The following is a 22,832-nucleotide window of genomic DNA, read 5'->3' on the forward strand; positions in this document are numbered from 1 at the left end:
GTGCTTATGGGCTCCTCTGCCCCTCAAGCTGGCCTTCCTCGCAGCACTAGCCTCCGACGGTCACTCCCACTGACATGTGCATTGCTCACTGGACTGGGAGCCCTGTGGGGGCAGGGCTTATATCTGCTGTGACCCCGGCCACGGTCCCAGACCTGGGACATGGCAGGTATGAGAGGAAGGCTGAACATACTAGGGCCGCGCCAGCTCACCAGGGGCTTTCCTGTGCCCCACCCGGCACTCCTGACCGTCCCTTTGGCAAAGAACTCACACAGCCACCCCTAGGAGCCTCCAGCTGGCCCCCAGCCCCGTGCAGTGCCAGCCACGGGCAGGGCAGCCAGTGGCCGTCGCTCTCAGAGAAGGAAGAAAGCACTTAGAATGGAGCAACCCGAAACTGAATTCACAGGAAAAGCTGTTTCCAGACCTGCGAGGGCGTGGGGTGCCCCCGGGGCGGGGCATCTGACTCGGGGTGCGCCAGCCCGGGGCCCGCTCCGCTCACCTGTCTTGCTTAGTGTGGTTGACTATGGACCGGACCTTCAGCTCCCCGTCGATCTTCGGTCTCCCGAATTCCTCCAGTTTCACTTGCTGGGAAAGAAAGGAGAAGGCCATGAGCCCGGGAGCCAGAGTGCGTTCCCTACGTGGAGAGAAACGCAGGTGGGCACATGCCCGGGGCGGCCGTTTCCCACGGAAACCGAAGGCGGGGGCCATGGGAGACCAGCCCTGCGGTTCCTGGCTGCTGCTGAGGATGGAGCGGGGAGGGGAGGCTGGGGAGGAACTGGGCCTGAGGCCCCCACTCTGGACTCCCCCCAGCTCTGCGGCAACAAAGGGCGATTGACGGGGGGCTCACGGTAACAGGCTGCTGTTGTGTGGCGCCCGAGTGGAAACCTGGTGGGGAAAGCCAGACGCCCAACCCGGAGAAACCGAATCAAAAAGAGAACAAAGAGCGCTTATCAGACGGAGGGCGGGCGGGGCGGGGGTCCTGCCTGTGGTTCCCTTGCCACAGGAAGAGCCTCAGAGTCACAGCCCTCTCTCTGGTTTGCAGGGATTTCAGTTTCGTTTTCCGCCTGGTTTGTACCTCTCTGCTTTGATTCACAAGAGACCGCTCTGGGCAGGGTGCCCTGCGCCCGTCTACGCCTACAGATAAAGGAGGGGATGCTGCAAAGTGCTCTGGGGCCAGCTCGCCCAGAGTTACGATGGAGGCTCTCAGGATCTTCTTCCAGAGTTTTCTGTTTTCCAGAAGCTTCCAGAGCACGACTGAGCATGCATCGTGGGGGCTTCCCTGGTGGCTCAGTGGTAAAGAATCCACCTGCTCATGCAGGAGACAAGGGTTCGATCCCTGGTCCGGGAAGATCCCACATGCTTCGGAGCAACTAAGCCCGCGTTCCACAACCACTGAGCCTGTGCTCTAGAGCCCAGGAATCGCAACCGCTGCGGTCCTCAAGCCCCGGGCCCGGGCCCCAAAGCCAGAGAGGCCGCCCCAGTGAGAAACCCTAACTAGAGAGCAGCCCCCGCTCACCGCAACCAGAGACAGCCTGTGCGGCAAACCGAGGGCCAGCACAGCCGAAAATAAAAATAAATACGATTCTAAAAGAAAATAAAAAAGTGCAGCATTGGTGTGACGCAGGGTGGGACCAACACCCTGATCAGACGCAGAGACCTCAGGTCTCATCTCCAAAGTGCAGGAAGACAGGCACTAGGTCCACCTGCTCGGACGGGGTCCAAGGAAAACCACACGCCTGCTCACCTGCTGTTTAATCTTTGCTATTTAATGAGCAAGAACTGCCCGTACGTGAAAACTTAAAAATAAAAGCCGCTGCATTACAAAAGTTGTGCCCGTCCATCCATCGAAAACATCTGACACTCAGAGGGGATGACGGACAGGCCAGGCCCACCGGGCACTGACACCACCGCCAACAGCCTGGCACAGTCGCCCTTGACCTCCTCTGCCCTCTGACAGGAGAGAAAAATCAGTCGAGTCATAACGCTGTCTGGTAACTTCTGTTTTCTTTGCGGATGACACGTGGTTTTCACACCCCATGTCTGCACAGGCAGTCCCGTCTGGGCTCTTCTGACCCTGGTGGGGTAGCCCGGGGATCTGCCCTAGACAGCGACTCCCCGAGACCCTGTAAGTTCAGGGACCAGGAGGTGAAAATGTGTGCAAACCAGTGGTTTGTGGCCAGGGTGATTCTGCACCCAGGGGCATCTGGTGACGTCTGGAGGTGTGTGTGGTGGTCATCACTTGGGCCCCCAAAGCACGGGGTTCTACCGGCATCGAGTGGCTAGAGACCAGGGGTGCAGCCCACCATCCTATGACGCACAGGACAGACGCCCCCACCACGAGTGGCTGGCTGCAGGTGTCAGCAGTGCCTAGATGGAGAAACCCCGGCTAAATGTCCCGCAGACTGTGCGAGGCCGGCGCTCGCGGACACGGTTGGGCGGGGGGAACACCGGTCTGCTTCCTGGGATGGCCCGTCTCCCCTCCCGGCAGGACAGCATGCTTCACCCAGCGCCCGAGGCTGAGCCTCTGACGGAGCCAGGGATCAGGTCCCGTGAGGCATCACCCTGCTAGAGGCCAAGGTGGAGAGGAGAATCCAGGGCAGCTCCTGGACAGGGTGACCAAACCCTCTCCACTGTCCCTCCCAGGGACCGCAAACGGGGGTGGCCAGGGGGCCCGGACCAAGAGGAGCCACAGCACCCCAGAAGCCGCATCCTCCCTTTGGACCCAAGAGAGTCCTGGTCCAGGCCAGGCAGGGAGGGCGGGGCGTCACGAGCGTCCTTCCCCTCAGGCCCCGCCCCTCAGCCAGCGGCCACCTTTGCCACAGGGCACCCAGGCCAGCCAGGGTGCACAGTCCGGCAGTTCAAGGTCAAACTCAGCTCCAGAAGCTGCTCTCCTCTCTCAGCGGGCAGCACAGGGCACGGCTGCACCTGCCTCCATGACCCAACGGGCAGTGTGCGGTCACCCTTGTGCTTATTCAGTGTCAAGATTGTGAAAGTAATGTTTAGAAATTATATCTATATCTACAGAGAGAGAGACGGTCACAATTATCTCCACGCTTTGGGCAGCCAACTCACCAAGTTTTCTATAGAGCTCTGAAATTCGCTGATTTTCTTCAGGGTCTCTTTGTCCCGTTTAACTTCGTTTATGTACATGGCCAAGTCCTGGGGCACAACAGAGGTGGGGAGGGGGTTAGCAGGCCCATGCTGGGCACTGTCCGAGGGCCGGACATTCCCGGAGCACCGTCCCCTGTTCCCAGAGGAGACTGGGCCTCAAAGTGATGCAGCGTGAGAAGCGACACCCACTTGACAAATAAGTAAGACCGGAAAGGTGCAGCCCATTGGCGGGCCGAGAAACCCCCCATAGACCAGAGTGGCTCCTTTCTAACGTCATTAGGCCCCCTTCTTGGTCCGAGAGGAAGAGAGCAGCCAAGGAGACCTGGGCCAGCCCGCTCCTTGTGGAGCAAGGGCAGCTCTGGGCCTGGCCATCCACGCGCTGCGGCCTCCCAGAGGTCCCCAGGGGGCACTGCCTACTGCGCTCCAGCAGGCCGAGGGGGCAGGCACCCAGAGCCTGGGGTGGGGTCCAGGAGGCGGGCAGTGGGTGGGTAGGGGGCGAGAGCCTACTTCAGGCTCCCCTCCAGTGGCCCCTGCCCCAGAAGCCCACCGGCAGGGCAGGTTCCGAGACCTGAAGGCAGGACAGTGAACCGTCCAGCCCCTGCGGCCTCCATGGCCCCCACGGCCTGGAGCAAGGCTCTCCAGGACGACAGGCCGCTAAGAGGACCTTTTGACACAGACCGCCCACCACGGGGCACGGAAGCCAGCGAAGGGCCGGGCCTCCCGGGAACACGGCTTTGTAAAGATGGAGAATGCATACGGCACTGCCCGGTGACCTGGGCAAAGTTCAGCCCCAGACAACGCACAGATGAGAAAGGACGGAGCCCCCGCGGGAGCCTGCCTGGAAACGGGGTGCATCAGAGGCCAGGCACCGCGGGCGGCGGGAGCCACGGGCTGGCTCTGAGTGGGGAGGGATGGAGCCGGGCTCTCCTTTCAGTGTGGAGCTGCTCAGCGGCTTCTGTGGACGGAGCGGGCAGGGGAGAGGCAGTGTGGCTCGGGGTGGGGGGGACATTTCAGAAGCAGCTGCCACAGGGCTCGACAGAGGGAACCACGGGGCCAGGCAGCCCACAACCGAGTCCGCTGCCTGGGTTCTGCTGACGGTAGCTGTGGACAGTCAGAGAGGCAGGAGAGGAGGAACGGAGCCCCGGGGGAGTCGCTGCGGGCCCCCCTGCACACACACACGGCCCCTCTGCCCTTGGTGGGTCTCATCCACCATCCTGCCCCCTCCTGTGTCTCCTGCCACCCCAGGAAAATCTACGTCTCCGGTCACAGAGGGCAGGTTGTTTGTTAGCCCAGGTCCGGTCCAAGTCAGCAGGCCTGGCCCGGAAAGCCCTGTCTGCCCGGCCTCTCCCCTGCCTCGGTGACCCACCTGCATGGCCTCCAGCGCTTCTTTGAGCTGCTGCCTCTCCGGCCGGTCGGTGGAATGGCTCAGAAGTTCCTGGAGGGGCGGAGGGCACCGGGTCACCACCCAGGGCCTCGGCCTGCCCCCCACCCAGTGCCAGGTGTGCACAGGGAGCCAGCCCCCCGCCCCTGGACAAGGCCCCCGCGCACCCTCCCCCAGGCTCTGGTCTGACTGCCCAACTCCAGACTGATGGCAAGTCCACCCCCAGGGGATACATGGCTTTGAGGCGAGCTGTCCCCAACTCTCATGGATAAAGAGAGGGACGTTAAGATAGCACAAAGCCAGGAGCTGAGCAGAAAGGGGAGCTGTGGACTCACTGAGGAGCCTCACCCCGCACCTCGCGGAGACTTGCCGTCCCCCCAGCAGCCTGTCTGTCCCGAAGGGCTTCCTGTTCTCCTGACTACAGGAAGGCCACGGGCTGGGTTAAGAGTCCAGCCCCGGAGCTCTTACTTCTGGCCTGAGGATGCTTTTCTGTCTCCCGTTTCATTTTCTCTTACTGATCCGAATCGTAATGTTCCCTGTGTATTAACTGACAAATACTCGTAATACATATAAATTACTGCATAGCTCCTGATACTTATCTTACAGTTTTTTGTTTTGTTTTGTTTGGCTTGCTCCTCTTGGCATATGGGCTCTAAGTTTCCCGAGCAGGGATCAAACCCCTGGGCCCCCTGCACTGGGAGTGAGCAGTCTTAGCCACCGGACCACCAGGGAAGCCTGTTTTACAGCTTCTGGGCAGTTGGCATGGACTGTTTTCCGCTGCTTGTTCGTCTGTCAGTCTGGCCCGTCTGTGGGCTCCACCGCACACCCTGGGCTCTGTGGGCCCTGACCCGCTCCGGCCCGTCTCACCTTGAGGAGCAGGTGGTATTTGAGTACCCTCTGCATGGGGACCACCAGCAGGTCCTGCAGCTTGAACTTCCCGTCCTGGACCTTCAGGGTGCATTCCTGGGTGTCGGGGGAGCAGCAAGTGGATTTAGAGCATCCCTGCTCAGGGCTGCCAGACCCCAGCACCCCCACCTCCCAGCCTGGGGAGGAGGGCAGACCCAAGCCCTGAACTACATCTGGGTGTCCAGTGCGTCTCCGGTCAGGCTCCCAGACACCCTCCCCACACCCACTGTGTGCAGAGGGCAAGAGGCCTGCCGCCCCTCACAGCCTCAGGTCTGCAGTGGCCACCTGGAGGTGGATTCCGAGCGACCCCTGGCCTGGGATCTACCCGAGATGCTCAGGGGAGCCAGCTCACGCTAAGGGGGGACCACCCTCAGGAATGAGGGCTCCCAGGGGCTGCCTGGATACACAGGGGTATCAGGCCTCTCCAATGGGCATGTCACTTCCCAACACTGCGGGAGAAAGGGGACATGCCACCAGGATTCACCCTGGAAACCATCTGAGCAGCCAGATACAACCCAGGAAGCCCCGTCTCTGTGAACCGCCTGCTGCCCAAATGTGGCAGAGGCCTGGAGAGGAGCTCACGTCGGGGGCTCAAGGCGGGTGAGACTTGCAGGGCTGGGAGACTCCACGGCTCCCAGCAAACGTCCATCACCTGGGGCCCCCTCAGGGTCCAAACAGACCAGGGTCAGGGATCAGTCGTAGCCCCCCCACTAAGCCAGGTCTGGTCCTGGGGCCCTGCCACAGCTGCACCAGGGGACTCAGGCTGGGCCAGGGCCAGGGACAGTGATTTCCCCTGCCTACTCTCAGGGGAAAGGAAACACTCATTGGTCAAAAACATCTACAAACATGTCACGTCACTGCCCCGTCCCCACCTTTCCAGGAAATGGGCAAGAGACCAGGGATGGGCAGGCCCGGGCGGGAAGCCCCCAGTACCTCGACTTTCTGTCTGAAGTCCTCCCTGCTGGCCAGGAGCTGGTTCAGTGTGTTCTGGGCGTGCTCCATGTGACTGCAATACTCCCCATAGATTAGGAGCCTGGGTGGTGGACACACACACACACAGAGACAGACACACACAGAGAGACACAGAGACACACGCAGAGAGTCACAGAGACAGACACAGACACACACAGAGACAGACACACAGACACACACAGACACAGACACACACACACACACTTGGTGTGAGTCTTCTGCTTTCATGACAAGCCATAGGTCTCTCCCCACGACAGCTCCTCACGAGTTCTCTCCGTGAGGCTGTGTTCCCTCCCTTCCCTGCCCCGGAGGAGGGCTGCCAACCACGGGGGAAACGGGCACCCGCCTTCCCCAGACCTTTCTACTCCAATGATTTGCTATTAAACTCAGAGTTTTCACATGAAAGCTGATTAAGACCCTTCATCTCTGGAAGCGATCAGGGGCTGGAGACCCAGAGATCTCTGTGCAAGCTGTGCTGGTCTGTAAGGCAGGGCTGCCCCACATCGAGGGAAGGCTACGTGGGCAGCGAACGCCCTGCCCGTAGCCCAGCGGGCACTGCCCACATTAGCGGGCACAGCTCCTCAGCAGCCCCGACTCCCCGGGACCTGCAGACCTGCTTCTGAGCACCTGGAGCCCAGAGCCCCCGAGCAGCCAGCCTTGGGGAGCCCCCTTACCTTCCGCACTCCCCCGGCTCACTCAGCCCGAGGTTCTGGCAGACAAATGGTGTGGACAGCAGGTCCCAGCCCTGTTTTCCTCACCGCACGCCCCTCACATCAGCCAGTACAGCTGCGGCCTTCCCCAGCCAGAAAACTTCTACTCATCCATCGAAACCCTGCCTTACCACTTCCTGCAGTGTCCCCACCCCTCCGCACCCCGTCCTCCAGCCTGGTGGGGTCCACAAAGGAGACGGGGCCCCCTGCCCGCCACCAGCTCTGAGCTCCAGGCACGGGTCTCCCTCCTCCCCACGTGCCAGCATGCAGCCTGGAGCCCCGGCCGGCACGGCCTGCACAAGGCCCTTACATACTCGGCTGTGAGTAGCCACATTCATCCGTAAACAGGTGACAAGAGAAATCTGACCACGGCCACTTACAGCAAAGACCAAGAGACATACCCAGGCCTGCTCTCAGGCTCACTTACACACCACACTTAGGCTCTGGGAGGTGATCAGACTCCTAAGGCCACCATCAAGGGAGTGGCCGGGCCGGATCCCACAGCAAATCCAGAGCCCACGTGGGTCCCGAGCCCAGTCTCCCCAGCCCTGTGGGGAGGCCTCTTCTGAGTCCAACAGCCAGCACCCCAGGGCCACCCCCACCCGCTACCCAACTGTAGAGCAGAGCTGTGGCTACACACACCCGCCTCCAACCACAGCTGGCCCCACTGAGATGGGAGGGGAACTGCCCAGGGACTCAGCTGACTGGCCAAAGTGCTCTGTCCTGGGTGGGACAGCAGTCCCCAAAGGCATGTCCACGAGGGGCCTCAGGATGTGACCCTGGAAACAGGGTCTCTGCAGATGTAATCACAGCCCACAGGGTCACGGTCAGATCACGCCAGACTAGGGTGGGCCCTGCACCCGAGGACAAGGTCCTTGTAAGAGAGGGAAGGACCCAGAGACACAGAAAGAAGCCGAGTGAGCATGGAGAACAGACCGGGGGCTGTGGCCACAAGCCAACAACATCTGGGGCCCCCGGGCGCTGGAAGCGTCAGGGAGGCCCCTCCCCACAGCCTCCAGAGAGAGCAGGCCCAGAGAGACCGGTTTTGGACACTAGCCTCCAGGCCTGAGAAAGAATTACATTTCTGATGTGTTAAGCCTCCGAGTTTGTGGGAATTTGTGACAACAGCCCCTGGGACACTCATGCTGACCCCTTGGCCCTCTGTCCACACCACGACGACGTCCGATCACCAGCCCCAGGCCAGGTTCCCTGGGCTGTGGAGTCTGGGGGCGGTTTGACTCTTCCTTGAAAATCCAGAGAAACCGACAGGATGTTCTGTGTCTGTTGGAGGAAGTCGGTGAAGGAAGTGAAGTTGATGGGCCTTCATTCGAACCATAAAAATCTACTGCTGTTGAGTGAAAGTCTCTGAAACGGGGAAGCAGAGCGACGCGGGCAGGGAGGGCTTCATAGCTCACGGTCTCTCGGGGGGCTTGGGACACCCAGAGAAGGCGGCCTTCTCTGACCCGGCCTGACGCACCCTCGCCGGACACTGCTCGGGACACGACGTCTGTCCCAGTGCAGGAGCGACCCGGAGGACCCGGCGCTCTCGTCAGGGAGGAAACGGACTGGTTTGTCTCTAACGTGGCCTCCTCCTCCCTAACATCTGTCCCCACTGACTGCGGCCAGAGCGCCAGACCGTCCCCTGAGCGAGCGCCGTCATCTTTCCGGCCTCCCTTTCCTGAGCCGGCTGATGTCTGTCAGCGGCTCCATGTGGCTCTCCACCGGGGCTGTGCTGTTTACCCTGGAACGTTCAGTTGCAGCCCCATAAACGGAAGCGTACAGGCGTCTCCCAGGACTGAGGGCCCAGTTCCTCACTGCGTCACTTCTGCCGCAGCGCACACGACCCCAAACGCTCAGGGCACCGGGGACAGGCCCCGGGACACGGGACACGCTAAACCCCCGCACGCCCAAGCTCCCTCTCCCGCCCTCAGCTCCCCGATCTGGGAAGGGAGATGTGGAGAGACTCAGAAGTCTGGCCTTTCCAGCTGAGGGTCCAGGGCAGCCCTCCAGACAGGGCGGCCACGCGAACCCCTGTGGGGGCTCTAGGAGGGTACGAGAGGGCCGTCCCCATGCAGAATCACCCAACCTCAGGCTTTGAGACAAGAGGTCCCCAGAGACACTGCCCCCGTGAATGGAGATCACAGTCAGGGCGCAGCACCGTCCCCCTAACATTGGAGCCAGCAGAAGCCACAGGGCACGGAAACCCTCACCCGCCCAGGACCCCTCTCCAGACACTCATGGAAACTCCCGGGGTCCTGGGCAAGGGGGACCTGCCTTTCTGAATGACATCCTCCTCACAGCACTTACGCAAAGCCCCACAGGGAGTCCCTTCTAAAAGCCTGGACTCCTGCCCTCCCACTGGGCCACCAGCTCCCTGGGGCCCATCTGGCCCAAGCCTCTGACCCACCAGAAGTCGGGCTCTGGGCTGCCTCGGTCAGCCTCAGCAATAAATACAGACAGTCTGACTTTAATGTAAACCTCTCCTGAGAGCCTGTCCCTCTGGGTGGGACACGTCTCTTTAGGCCCACGTGGTAAACAGGAGTATCTGCCTTGTCTAAGGATCAAGGCCACATTAATGGGAGCATAACCTCCAAAAAGAGGGAGCTGACTGTCCTCTGCCACTTGGCACTGGTCATACCATACTCGGATGCCACCCCATTCTTCATCCGTGATGAGCTGCCAGGGTCTTGTCCCTTGAGCTCCTCAGTGGCTTTTCCTGCCCTCAGCTAAAAAGTTCTGAATCCCTCTCTCGGCCTACTGGATCCTGTAGAACCTGGGATTGCTCCTGAGAGAGCCACCTCTTCACTCGCTTCATTCTTGCTCCCCTGGGCTCTGCCAGTTTCCAGAACAGAGCTCCCGACTCCCGGGAGCTTTCCTTCAGTTTCTGCTGCCCACACGGCCTCAAGGTTGGTCCTCTCTCACCCAGGTCCTCAGGGGCCCCCACCATCGGCTCCAAGTCCCTTCCCCACGTCCCCCTCCCCCTGCTCTCGTGCAGCCCATAATAAGTCTTGTCTGTGGACTCATTCCCAGGGAGAGCTGAGCCAGCTCTGTTCACCACGATGTCCTTGGCCCGGAGTCTGAATGCCCCACACAGCAGGCATTCCATAAATGCTCAGGTGCTGCACACAATAGGCACTCAATAAATGTTTGTGGCGTCAGTAAGTCAGTGAACATCAGCGAAACATCAGGGTCATCGCTGACTCAGAAATTGAAGGGAAGTGCCAGAAAAGGTGGACATTGGGTGGACACAGCGATTCGGCCAATACATCTGATGACACGCAGCCAGTCCCTCCCACAAAGGGACCCCAACCAAAGGACCCAGGTCCCCGAGGCCTTGCAGGGGGTGACGTCCGCAGAGCTCTTGGTACCAGGATACGCTCAGCTCACTGCTGCTCTCCAAGGTGGAGACATCCATCATGTCCCGAGGAAAGGAGGCCTGGGAGCGGGTCAGCTCGAGGTCGTGTGTGGAGCGGGGTGCTGGGTCTTGCTTATGGGCCAACTGGACCGTGGGGGCCAGGCAGCCCTGGCATGGGGGATGAGGAGGGTCTCCGAGAGGGCACAGCATACATCTATCCCTCGGCCACCTGCCCTTGAGCTGGGTTAACGGGCCCAGAGTCCAGCTTCATCCATAGCCGCCCCCTGCTCAGCCAAGGCACGGCACGAATGAGGCGCTGTGCCCGCCATCTGGGCGAGAGTCAGGTCTGACAGCTCAAGTTTGCCAGCGGGGCACCGTGATGTGGGCTCATCTGGCACAGTGGGCTGCAGCCAGGTGAGAGGAGAACCTTGCTGAGGGCAGAGGGTGGGCTAGAGAGCTGACCCGACCCCTGGCCTCCATCTGCGCGTCCTTGCCCGGGCCAGCCAGCGTGCCCACACCCGCTGGTCCGCGGAGGAACCCTGCCCCCACCTCCCCTTGCACGTGCATTTACACGGGCACTGTTGCTCTCTCGTGGCTGCTGGGAGCCCCCAGCTCTTGGCCCCTGAGAGAGCAGGCTTGAGTGAGCGAGCAGGCTCGAGTGAGAGAGCAGGCTCGAGGACCCTTGCCCGCTCAGGGGGCAAAGCGCCTCGCCTGGAGCTGGATGCACCTGGGAGGCGCCTTCAGGGGGTCCCAGGTGAAGGCGCCCTGAGGTGGCCGTCTGGGCAGGAGGGTTACAAGCGGAGCTGACAGTCACCTGGCGGACGATGCCGGGGAGCCTCCTGCAGATGAGGGTGACACGAAACCAGGGTCCCCACCAGCCCCTGGGGGGCCTTCTACAGCTCTCGGGACCCCTCCTCAGACCCCAGGAGTCGGTATTTTTAATGAGCTCCCGTGGCTTCAACAAGCAGCCAGGTTTAAGCACCATGAAGGTAAAACTCTGTGGGCTCCTCCTCCAAAGATTCCATGACGGACAGAAAGCGAGGCCCCGTCTCCTGGTGGATCTCCTGGGGTTTCAGTGGCTAAAACCGCTGTCTCTCGGGCCCCCAGCAGGGCCGGCCTCTCGCGAGCCCCCTTCACATCCCACATCACCTGGCTTCTTCCTCGTCAGCATCTCGCCCTCGAGAGCCGGCAGCCGAGGTGCGAGGGAGGGAAGCAGGGGCGATCTCTGCTGGGACGGCACAGCCATCCTGACAGCTGCCCTCCGCACTCAGCCAGAAGCTTCCAGAATCCCAATTCCACATCCCCCCACCCCCGCCAGGCTCCAGCAGGCCATTCTCGAGAACAGAAGGCCACCTCCGCACCCCCTCCATCAGCTGGGGTGGCAAAACAGAGGCTTAAAGCAAAGAATCAAACAGATTCAGAGGCCACACGATAGCAGTGTAGAGACAAGGCGCCTGCACCGATTGCTAAAGCTGTCACTCTCCCCTGCCGACAGTCTGGATCCCGGACCAGGGCTGTCACGTCGGGCACGTAAGGGGCAGGTGACACTGCTGGGCTGGAGGCCGGGGCCCTCTCTGCATCCAGACTCCATCCAACCGCCCGGGTGGGACCCGGAGGGGAGAAGCCGCCTCGGGTCCTGACGAGGGCGCCTACACCCCCTCAGCCCCGTGGACACTTGTCCCGAGGCTGCGGACGCTCAGGCGGAACCCGGGCACCACTGGAAGGCCCAGGGCTCCATGCTCTTGGACCCAGAACAACTGTCTCCCCAAGGTCAGGGCCGAAGCTGGTTTACGCCAGGACGGCCCCGCATCCGCGCCCACAGCTGACGCTTGCACCCCTCCCGGCCACCTGGGGTCGGCCCCTCCCCACGGCCGGCCGCCGCTGCCTTCACCGGCTGGGGACCAGGCCCGGCCTCTGGTCACTTGCAGGGCACCGAGGGGCACAAACGCCATCCTTGCCCCTGACCAACCGATAAAGAACTCCAGGTGTGGCGTCCTGGCAAGGAAGCAGGCGTGTGTCCTCTGCCCGGGGGACCCGGAGCCCCTGAAGCCCCTCCCTCAGGCCTGCAGGGGGGTTGGGGGGGTTGGTTCCTAAGCAGCAGCTTCCAAGGGCCACGCCCACCAGGCTCAGAGCCAGAGTCCCCTGGCCTGGATCCCCGGGGGCCCACAGCACAGCAGGGAACCCTGATGGCAAGAGGGTCCCTATCCCCCCAAACCCCCAGGAAGAGAGGTGAAGGGGCTGCTGGGCCCCGTGAGGCCCCCTCCCGTCCAGGCTGGGAGGGCAGAGAGGGCAGTTTCCTCAGCTTACAAGTGAGGACAGGGCGGAAACGGAGACGCCCCCGAGGCCCTGTCTGCTCACCTCTCCTTGAAGTCCAGGAAGACCTTGGCCAGCGAGCTGCCGCCCGCCATCATGGACACGTCGATGGCCCTCAGGAAGCTGTGATGCACCTTAATCAGGTCCTGGGATGAAAAGCAACCGCGTGTGAGCAGGCTCGGAGGGCGGGGCTGGGGGTGTGCAGAGGCTCTGGGCAGGCTCTCTCGGGGCTGCTGCTGGAAGGATGTCCATGTGCGGGCCGGGCGCTGGGTGCACCGCCCCGGGTGTGATCCACTGCAAGGCTCGACAGCCGGCCACAGCCGTACCAGCCTGTCCAGACACACCGCGGCCAACCCCAGGCAAGCCCTGGAGCCAGACCCCAGCCAGCATGCTCGTGATCCACCCGCTGGGTGAGGGAGCGAAGGGGTTCACAGGCTGAGGGTCGACTCTCCTCTGCAGAAATGGGGCCCAGCCCCGGGGAAGTGTGACCACTGCAGAGCAGAGGGGCAGCCATCACCCTCTGTGTCCGTGTTCAGACCCCACAGGGCAGCGAAGGGGCTCAGTCTGCTCAGAGACGGGGAGGGGACAACTTCCCTCCACTGCTAAGAAAACCTTATGGGCCCTCGAGGACCTCCAGGGTCCAGCCCTCCAAGACCCCTCAAGTTAGAGCCCGACCGACGTCAGAGCGGGTTAGGATGGCGGCCCCCACACAGCGAGCCGGGCGGGACCCTCACCTCCAGGTTGATGAAGATGGCCGCCATGTCCACCGGGCTGAGCACCAGCCTCAGGGGCGTCACATAGTTCTGCAAAAGAGAAGCCTGCGCTGCACCACGGCCTGGAGCCGGAGGGGAGGCGGGGGCACTGACGGCCTCACAGGGCCAGGTGTCCACAGACGGGCTCTCCACGGGGCGGCCACTCAGCCCGGCACACAGCAGGCTCTGTGCCTCCCGGAGAGTGCAGGCTTTCTGGGGAGACCCAAGAGTCACTCTGCGGGGCGAGGCCAGTGTGGGGCCGGGCGGGGTCAGGCCTGGGAATCAGTGTGAGCACCGGACCCCCACCCCGCCAAGGTGCGCACAGCTCCACAGGGAGCCCCTTGCACGCGGCGCTGGACTTCAACCCCGAGGCAAGCAGGGCGGGCTTTGCTGTCGCTGTCTGAGACATTTGGGGAAAATGAGGTTCCCCTGGGATGTGAGGGGCATCGCCCAAGGGTACACATGAGGACAGAGACACAGCCTTGAGTCTCTCCTGACATCAGGTCTTGGGCCTCTGCCCCGAGTGTCATCAGAAGGGCGCACTCCAGCCCCACTCGCCACAGGAGCAGCCTTTAGACAAGGCGCCCACATGTGGAACCGGCCTCGGAGGCCCCCCAGGGAACGGCCGGCCACCCTCCCCTCCCCCTGCCCCTCCTCCCGCAGGGTCCCAGCCACCTGGCCCTCTCTGCAGCCGCTGTGTGAGCAGAAGGCTGTCCCCCGCACTCGTGGCCACGGGATGCACCTGAACACTTCTCCCCCACCGTGCGGCACCCCACTCTGGGACTGCTTCCTCCCCGAGACCCAGCTGAGGGGCTGGGCAGGGTTACAAACACCATCGTCCCCAGGGGCATCTCAGGACTCTTGGCTGGAGGCTCCTGGTGCCCCGAACAGTGGGACTCACCTAGGGATCCCATGACGGCCACACTTGGCCCTACTCTGCAAAGAAAGACTCAGCGGGCCTGGTCTCTCCTGAAAGCAGTATCGGTTCTTTCACGCCTCTAAGCACTGCCGTGAGGATGCCAAGTGACAGGGAAATGGCACGGAGCCAGTGCTCACGGGAAGCGGGGAGAAAGCCCATCCGTGCCCTCCAGGAACCGAGTAGGCCGGCGGGGAGACAGCACTGACCAGCCAACTGGGAGAGCACGCTGTCTGCCAGCGGGGCTGCAGAGACGGCCAGCATCGGGCCCGGCGGAGCCCCAGGTGCGGGGCGCTCCTGGCCGCCTATGGGCCTGCCCTGCTGCACGCCTGGCTGGTGGAGGGCAGGCTGAGTGCAGACGGTGCCCAGGGAGGCGGTGCTCACAAAGAGCTCATTCAGTGCCCGGCCTGGGTGACAGTGTATGCAGAAGGCGTTTAGCTCTGGGCTAGGACGCACACATAAAGACCCTAGCTCAGCACACTTCAGGAGCAGAAGCGGCAACAATGCCCAGTTTCAGGCTGGAAGGAGCGGCAGAAACAAGCTCAGGGCAGTCTCGGGTCCGAGCTGAGGCCGAGGGGTGGGAGGCGGGACCCAGACCTCCCAGGGAACTGGCCTGGGCGGAGCCCACAGCCTGCGTGGGGCCCACAGCCTGCGTGGGGCCCGAGGGCCCAGCACAGGTGGGGGCGACCTCCGGAGAGGTGGGGGCAGGGGCGCAAAACTGAGAGGGCCTGCGCCCCGCCCGTCACCGCTGCCCTGCGCCCCTGCCTGGGGAGGGGCCCCGGCGGCCGCGCCCACCTTCTCAATGTCCTCCAGCGTCCGGTAGTACTTGGCCTCCGTCTCCTGGATCTCCAGCAGGCAGCAGTTTCTCTTGTCATCCTCTGTCATGCCCATTTTCTAGGGGAGGACACAGGACGTCAGCCAGGACCCTGCCGTGCCCCCCGCTCGGCTGGGGGGTCGCCACGTGCAGAGTGGGTGCGATGGGGGGCGGCCCCTCCCCGCCTTCCTGGGGACGGGGATGCTGAGGCCAGTGCAGGAGGCCTGGCATGCCCCCGAGGACCGGTGACAGCACAGAAGGGACGGGTCTCCACCAGCCTGGCCACCCCGCAGCACCTACAGCAGATGGCACATGCTTAAAGCGCCTACTGTGCGCACGGGGAGAGGCTCTGACCGGCTCCCGGGGACCCACGTCCACCGATCCACCGTCCCAGACTGTTAGTGCCTTGGAGAAAGGGGCCAATCCCCGGCAGAGCCACACGTTCCAAATACCCAGCAGCCTCCGACTGTGCAGAGCTCAGAGCCCACCGGCAGGGGTCCCTGGGACAGGCCCCTGTAGGGGGGGGCCTCTGGAGCGGGACTGAGCAAGATAACGCGGCCACAGAGGCCGGGGAAGGAGCCGCGGAGGGCGGATGACTGTCGGGGCGACTGTGGACGGCCCAGGCCTTCTCCTCAGGTTTTTGGCTGAGAGAATACTGGACGGGCAACACAGCAGCCGTTTGGACTCAAACCCGCCCTGACGTCATCCTTCTTTTCCAAGAAACGCCCTAGGGCCCCGAGGGGGCTGGCTGGGGCCATAGCACTCCAAAGCAGCCTGTCAAATGGGCACATGACCCAGGCTCCTTCCCAAAGCCCGAAGCCCTGCTCAGCCTGGGAGCTTGGTGCTCAGGGTCCACGACCCCCTAAAGCTGCATCTCAGACTGTGGAGCCCGATAGCGTCTCCCTGGGGAGGGTCTCGGGTAGTTGCAAAGGGACTGAGGCTTCCTGAAGGTGCAGGAAGACGGTGCTGGCAGAGCTGAGCCTGGGCCTCCCCTCTGCCTGCCACTTACCTGCATGTATCTAATCTGAAAGCGTGGGGAAACAAGCAGAAAGATCAGTTAGCAGTGCTTGCTCTTACTCAAGCCGAGCTTGGGGAGTTCAGGGAGCACGCTGACACAGACACCAGACCCAGGGATCATGCCACACCCTCCACCCGCTGAACGCCAGCCCGGCTAGACGGGAGGACGGCATTGGGATGGGGACAGACTGGGACGGGGTCAGACTGGGATGGGGTCAGACTGGGACGGGGTCAGACTGGGACGGGGACAGACTGGGATGGGGACAGAATGGGATAGGGGACAGAATGGGATAGGGGACAGACTGGGATAGGGGGGTCAGCACTGGGACTGAGCAAGTGACACCTCCCCCATCCCGGGCCAGGCTCTGAGTGGCACCTGCCATGCCCTGGCTTTATCTTCCTCTAGAAACATCACTATCCCCTGTACCTTCCACTCAGACTGTTCAGATAGCTCCAGACATGATGGGGAAGGAAATAAAGCCAGCTGCTTTGTCTCTGAGGACCTGCCATGTGGCAGGAGGTCCGCCCTGCCTGGTGGACCGGTGTGAGCCCCGCGCCAAGCCTTGGAAAGCTAAGCGTCGCTGGGCAGGTGGGATGCCAGCCTGTCCCCAGGACACAGGCAGGCATCCCCCCAGCCCTGCAGATGCCCGGGGTTCTGTATGTTCCTTCAGGACCAGAGACAGCAGTGGGTCCTGGGGTTTCTGTGGGCCAGGGGCAGATGGGGTCTCTCAGGAGCCAGCTGGGGGGGTGCCCCCAGAGAACCACATGGGCCACTGCACCCAGATGCCCTTCCCTGACCCACGGACACCGAGCTTCCAAAGCCTGGGGACTGAGCAGGCCCCAATCTCAGCTTGCTGCCAAATGCGGGAGGCAGGCCAGCCTTTCAGACCAGCTCCAGGGAGGCAAAGGGGAGACCTCCAGTCCCCCGAGCCCACGTCCCAGGACTGCCTGGATGGAGGGGCAGACCTGGGGTCACAAACACACCCCTGACTCTTTAGAGCGAGATTCCTGGTGATTGTGGAGAAGAAAATCCACCTTCAGACCCTCGAGGGGCAAAACGAGAAACCTCTTCTGGAGTCTGGGGCTGTGAGCTGGCTGCCTGGCGTCTCGGCGCCTCCCGGCAGAGGGCAAGGCCTCAGAGAGTCCTGATTCTGCATCAGCAGTGCTCACCCCCACACTGAGGGGAACACCAAAACTTGCTTTGGGAGAAATTCCCTGCATTTCTTTGGTGAAAGCAAACGGCAGCACGAGCCTCTAGAGTTGTCAAGGGGCATCTCGCCCACCCCGGGTGTCTAGGGGTGCGAGGCGGCTGGGGTCCACCCCACCGGGTCACTGTCTCCCATCCTGGCCCGGCAGGATCCCCTCCCCAGCTGAGCAGCTGCACAAACAGGCGTCGAGGGGTGACTGCCGACGGCTGGAAATGAACACCCCTGTGCGGGAAGGCGCCCGGCCGGCTGACTGAGCCCACGGCATCTCGTGCCTCCGCACAGCAGGGCAAGGGTCCAGCTGCGTGAGGTCAGCGCCGAGTCTTTGCCCCAGGCTCCCCGGGCAGGAGGGACTCAGGGTCCTGCACGCCTTCTGGGGGGGAATTCCACGGCAATGTGCCCGGGGCGGTAGGGTGGCACCTCCCAGTCTCCCAGGAGCATTTCATGGAAGAAGGGGCACCCAGGGCCCCTCTCAGTGGCTCGGCTGTGGGGTCAGCATGGAGTCTGTGCGGCGGGGCAGGCAGGCTCACCATGGGCTGCTGCACCTCCACCTTGATGATGTCCTCATAGATGTCGTCCCCGTCATCCTCGCACGGGACGCAGTCATAGATGTCCTCTCCCACGCCGTGCTCACTGTGGGGAGGTAGAGGGGGTCAGAGGGGGGCTGAAGCCATGGCCACCAGGGTCGCCAGCCCGTGGGGGCCTCCTGGAGAGGAGAGGCCGTCGGGGCCACCGAGAGCATCTCCCTCTCAGCCTCCATCGCCCAGTCCAGGGACGGGGTGCAGCACCTGCCTTCCGAGGCTTCTGGGATCTCAATTTCAGGCAGCCTCGGGCTCTGCCTGCTGCCCTTCTGGAAGGTCTCCCACCACGATAAAGCACACCCATCCCAGTCATTTAGTAAATGCTGGGGATACCCGACGGGAGGCTGGGGGCAAGATGCTGCCTTAACAGGTGGTGCCCAGCTCTGGGGACCAAAAAATGCCCTTCTCGCGCCCACACCCGGGAGCTGGAGCCCTGCAAGCTCTCGGCTTAGCCCAGAGTCTCCCCAGCCCCTGCAGTCCAAGTGCAGAAGTCGCAGGCACATGGACATCTTCCCTGCCAAGAGGTCAGGGAGCCAAGCAGAGAGGGACGCGAAGCTTGCAATGTGCCTTTCCAAACGAGCCAGGAAGTTACCGGCCTTCCACAGTGGCTCAGCGGTAGAGAATCGCCTGCAGTGCGGGAAATCCAGGCTTGATCCCGGGGTTGGGAAGGTCCCCTGGAGGAGGGCACGGCAACCCACTCCAGAATTCTTGCCTGGAGAATCCCATGGGCAGAGGAGCCCAGTGGGCTACGGTGCATGGGGTTGGAAAGAGTTGGACACGACTGAAGTGACTGAGCATGCACACAAGGCAGTTACTGCTTGATTTATAATTCAGTAAGCATTTGTTTCCGCTCATGAGCTTGACCAAGTCATCTCCTCTGATCTGCAAGAATCAAGTCATGAGACACCTCCTCCAAGAGGCCTTCCGGGACCTCCGCCCAGTCTGCCATCCTGGACTCTCCCCAGCGCTCTTATACGAAGGACTCTCTTCTCACGGCACCTCCAGTTATTCCATACATGCCTGTGGGTAAGCCTGTCTCACCCCCAGACGAAACCCAACTTCGTAATCCCTTCTGATCTCCATGCCTGATACAAGGTAGGTGCTCAATAAGTTTTCACCGAATCAGCAAATGAGCCCATGGGACTGTCCAACAGTCCCCACAAGCCTGGCACACACAGCCCACTCCTGACCCCAGGGGTCACTCTGGCCTGGGGCGCCACTGGGCCCGGGGTGGCCAGCTCTTCAGCCTGCTGTGGGGTCTGTCCTTGGGGTCTCAGCAGGCCAGCTCACCACGGAGGCCCAAGCAAGCCCCTCATGCGCCTCTCTGCAGGGTACAGCCCACCCAGCCGGGCTGAAGGCGGGCTGGCCAAGTTCTTCTCCGAAAGGCATCAGGATGAGGTGGACCACTGCCCGAGTCAGTGGAAGCGGGAGAGGAGCAAGGAGAAACGACACCAGCCGCTCGTATGAATGGGTTTCTGGCCACGTCCCAAACCGAGCTCTTGAATATTAGCTGCCATTCTAGAGGCAATTGCGGGCGGGGGCCTCCGGGGTGGAGGACAGAGCTCTCTGCAAACCTAGCAGAGAGGAGGCTGTGCCGTTCTAGGGAAGACCTAGGCAGCCAGAGGGGCTGGTCTCCCCGGAGCCCTGGATGCCACCCGAGCTCACTGTGATGGGGCAGTGAGCAGAAGCATCAGACTTCCCTCTGCAGGGGCGGGGGCAGCCAGCGCCCATCCTGGTGAGGCCCCTGCAGCTATGGGCAGGGGGCGGGGCGGGATGCGGCTGCTCTGGGGGACCTCCCTTGATGTTTCACAACCTCTCCAGGTGTGGGGAAGCAGTAGACGGGCAGAGAACACCGCCGGATCACACAGTGCTGCGCCAGCTAACGGACCCCCCCAAAGCTTACGTGAGCAGCCACCCACCCACGGAGGGGCAGGCAGGATGTCAGAACACATGCGGGCCCTCGAAAAACACACATCTGCTTTTCAACTCAACACCGCCTGGGAGGCGGGGAGCGCCTCCCATTTCACAGATTAGGGTCACATAATGAGGCTCCACGGTGGCTACGGGGAGGGGTGGGGGCCGAGCTCGGCCAGCCCCGTCCCTCCTGCACTCTCCCGCCCACCCTCCACCCTCCACAGCAAGCTGCGTGTCTGGACGTCGGCAGTCCCGAGAACTGGGGTGCAAATCAGCACCCAGACAGTGACAGAGCCCCCAGCTCCCATCAGAACCAACGAGAAGGCAGAGGAGGGTGTCTGTCCCCCGAGGTGGGCCTTGGGAATGGTCACTCGTGTTCACACGCATCACCCCCTGCCCCTCCAGTTGTTGCCCCTGAAGGAAGCGGGGCTCCTGCAGCCTCGGCCGCCTGGGTCCTGGGTTCAGGCAGGGACCTGCAGGGGTTCTTTCCTAAGGATGCCGGACACCGTGGGGTTTCCGTCGTCAGCCGAGCGAGGCTGGTGACAAAGGCACTGTCTGGAATCCTGACGGCGTGGAACAGAGGGGAGGCAGGCACACTCTCAATCCCACCATCTGCAGACAGACATCCGCTCTGCTCCGACGGGCCGGTGGAAGGCAGTCAGGTGGGTGAGGGGGATTGTGATGGTTAAATATTCCAAAAGCCGATGAAATGAGTCAAAATGACTGAACGTCAGCCTGGAAAGGGTCTGTGGGGTCATCAGGTGCAGGGGCAGCAATGTGCCAGCCCAAGAAGAGCCCCCTTTATCACCCCACATTTGGGGGAACATCCTCATTGACCCCAGGACTCTACCCCAACCCGCTCAGAATAGTTTTCAGCAAAGATCCCCCTGGGGAAGCGCCCACCACCAGTCAACCCGAATCAGGGCTCCAGATGCACCTGAGCCCCCAGCCGTCCGTCAGGCAGATGGGAGAGCCAGGCGGACACGCAGGGAACCGGGCGATGTCTTACGAACGCCGTGGCCCTGTTCCGTGGCCCCCGGTCAGCTGGGCTGGTCGGCAAGCTTTCGCTGATGAGACCCTGATGACGTGGCGCAGAGGGTACTCAGAGAAACGGAACAGGAGGTCTCTCCACCTTAGGGCGAGGCGGACACCTGCCCTGTTGGGCTCCCCAGCCAGAGCCGCGGTATCATCCAGAGGGAGAAGAAAGCGAAGGCTGGAGGCTCCAAAGCTCCCAGGACAGGCGGGACTTGAAAGACGCCTGGACGCCCGTGTGGACCGCGGGGTCCTAGGAAAGGTGCTGAGGGACAAGCCCCTCCTCTGCCACCCTCCTCTCTGGCGCCACCCGCTTAACTAGGCATGCACCGCTCTCTGCAGGGCACCCGCTGCCTGTTGAGCACAGGGTGGAGTGCCGTAACGCAGGCTCCCACCACGTTTAGGGTTTGTGCAGACTGAGATGCGGCTTCCCCGGTGCCCCAGGGGTAAAGAGTCCGCCTGCCACTGCAGGGGACGAGGGTTCGATCCCTGTGTTGGGAAGATCCCCTGGAGAAGGAGATGGCAACCCACTTCAGTATTCTTGCCTGGAGAATCCCATGGACAGAGGAGCCTGGAGGGCTACAGTCCACGGGGTTGCAAAGAGTCGGACACGACTGAGCAACTAAGCAGGCATGCGTGTAGGCTGAGATGTACCTCAGCTGTACCATTTTGACAAGGGGACCCACACCCCATGACATTAAAGAACATTCTCATCTCCCCTAAAAGTTCCTCTCCTTCCTGATCATCCCCTCCCCTAGCCACCCCTCTGGCTGCTCTTCACCACAGATTTCCTCTTCGGCTGTTCTGAATGTCACATCAATAGCATGGTGTGTCATGTCCATTTCTGGGCCCGGCTTCCTTTCCTCAACATCATGCCCCTAGATCCAGGCTGCTGCCTCCATCAGCAATTCATCCCTTTTTTATTGCTGAGTCTCAATCCACTGCATGAATGTGCCACAATTTGACATCCGTTCTCCTTTTGATGAACATTTGGGCGGCTTCCAAGTTCCGGTAATCATAAATAAAAGCTGCTATGAGCATTTGCCTTTTTCTTGGTGGACATATGCTCTCATTTCCTTTGGAAATGAAATTCCACAAGGCGTCGAACTGTTGGACCAAAGGGGAGGTGAGCCCATTTAACTTCATCAGTAGCTGCCAAGCGTTTTCCCAAAGCGAGCAGCTGCAGCGTTTACACCCCCAGCAGCAGTGTGCGTGAGCGACAGCTACTCCAGTTCTTTCAGGCTCTGGCAACTTCCAGTCTTTTTAATTTTAGCCACTAGATTTAGTGTGTAAGTAGTGAGATAGAATTGTGGCTTTATTTTGCATCCCTGCAATGATTAATGATGTTGACAACTTCTCTGTGTACTTATGGACATTTGTGTATCTTTCTATGTAAAAGGCTTGCTCAAGACTTCCATCCATTTCTGAAAGTTAGTTGCCATCTTCTTTTTGAATTCTAGGAGTTCTTTATATATGATGCATACAAGTCCTTGGTCAGATATATTTTTTAAAAAAATCCGCCCCCTCCCCGCCAGTTTCTGGCATGGCTACTTGTTTTCTTCATGGTGTCTTTCGATAAACATCCATTTTTCATTTTAATGAAACTTATTGAGTTTTTCTTCTATGGTGTCCTGACTCTATCCTGTATCACATCTAAGAAACCTCTGGGCCTCACGTAAGAATCTCTGCTTTCTTTCAGGTTGCAAAGGGTTTTCGCCTGTATCTTCTTCTAAGATCTATATGTTTCAGTGTTTTTGTTTAGGTCTCTGATCCATCTCAGCTGGATATCTACGTATGGTGTGAGGTAGGGCTCGAAGTTCATCTTCCCATCCCTGTGTGGATACCCAGATGTTTCA

At 61.4% G+C, this 22,832-nt stretch overlaps 1 protein-coding gene across 11 annotated transcripts in view; it reads right to left on the reverse strand.

Annotated features, from left to right (window-relative positions):
* Nucleotides 1-22,832, reverse strand: part of VAV2 (vav guanine nucleotide exchange factor 2) — a 186,448-nt gene that overhangs the window by 26,274 nt on the left and 137,342 nt on the right. For 6 of the 11 annotated variants that reach the window (XM_027556839.1, XM_027556833.1, XM_027556837.1 and 3 more), the window contains 10 exons: nt 17,980-18,082; nt 16,237-16,251; nt 15,209-15,307; nt 13,480-13,548; nt 12,791-12,891; nt 6,329-6,428; nt 5,357-5,452; nt 4,475-4,543; nt 3,070-3,156; nt 497-582 (listed from right to left, as the gene is read on the reverse strand). In XM_027556839.1, the coding sequence (XP_027412640.1) occupies nt 497-582; nt 3,070-3,156; nt 4,475-4,543; nt 5,357-5,452; nt 6,329-6,428; nt 12,791-12,891; nt 13,480-13,548; nt 15,209-15,307; nt 16,237-16,251; nt 17,980-18,082 (825 nt within the window). The remainder of the gene's footprint in view (nt 1-496; nt 583-3,069; nt 3,157-4,474; nt 4,544-5,356; nt 5,453-6,328; nt 6,429-12,790; nt 12,892-13,479; nt 13,549-15,208; nt 15,308-16,236; nt 16,252-17,979; nt 18,083-22,832) is intronic. The other 5 variants (XM_027556832.1, XM_027556840.1, XM_027556841.1 and 2 more) reach the window with 1 other exon arrangement.

Source organism: Bos indicus x Bos taurus, chromosome 11, assembly GCF_003369695.1.
Source record: "Bos indicus x Bos taurus breed Angus x Brahman F1 hybrid chromosome 11, Bos_hybrid_MaternalHap_v2.0, whole genome shotgun sequence".
NCBI lineage: Eukaryota > Metazoa > Chordata > Mammalia > Artiodactyla > Bovidae > Bos > Bos indicus x Bos taurus.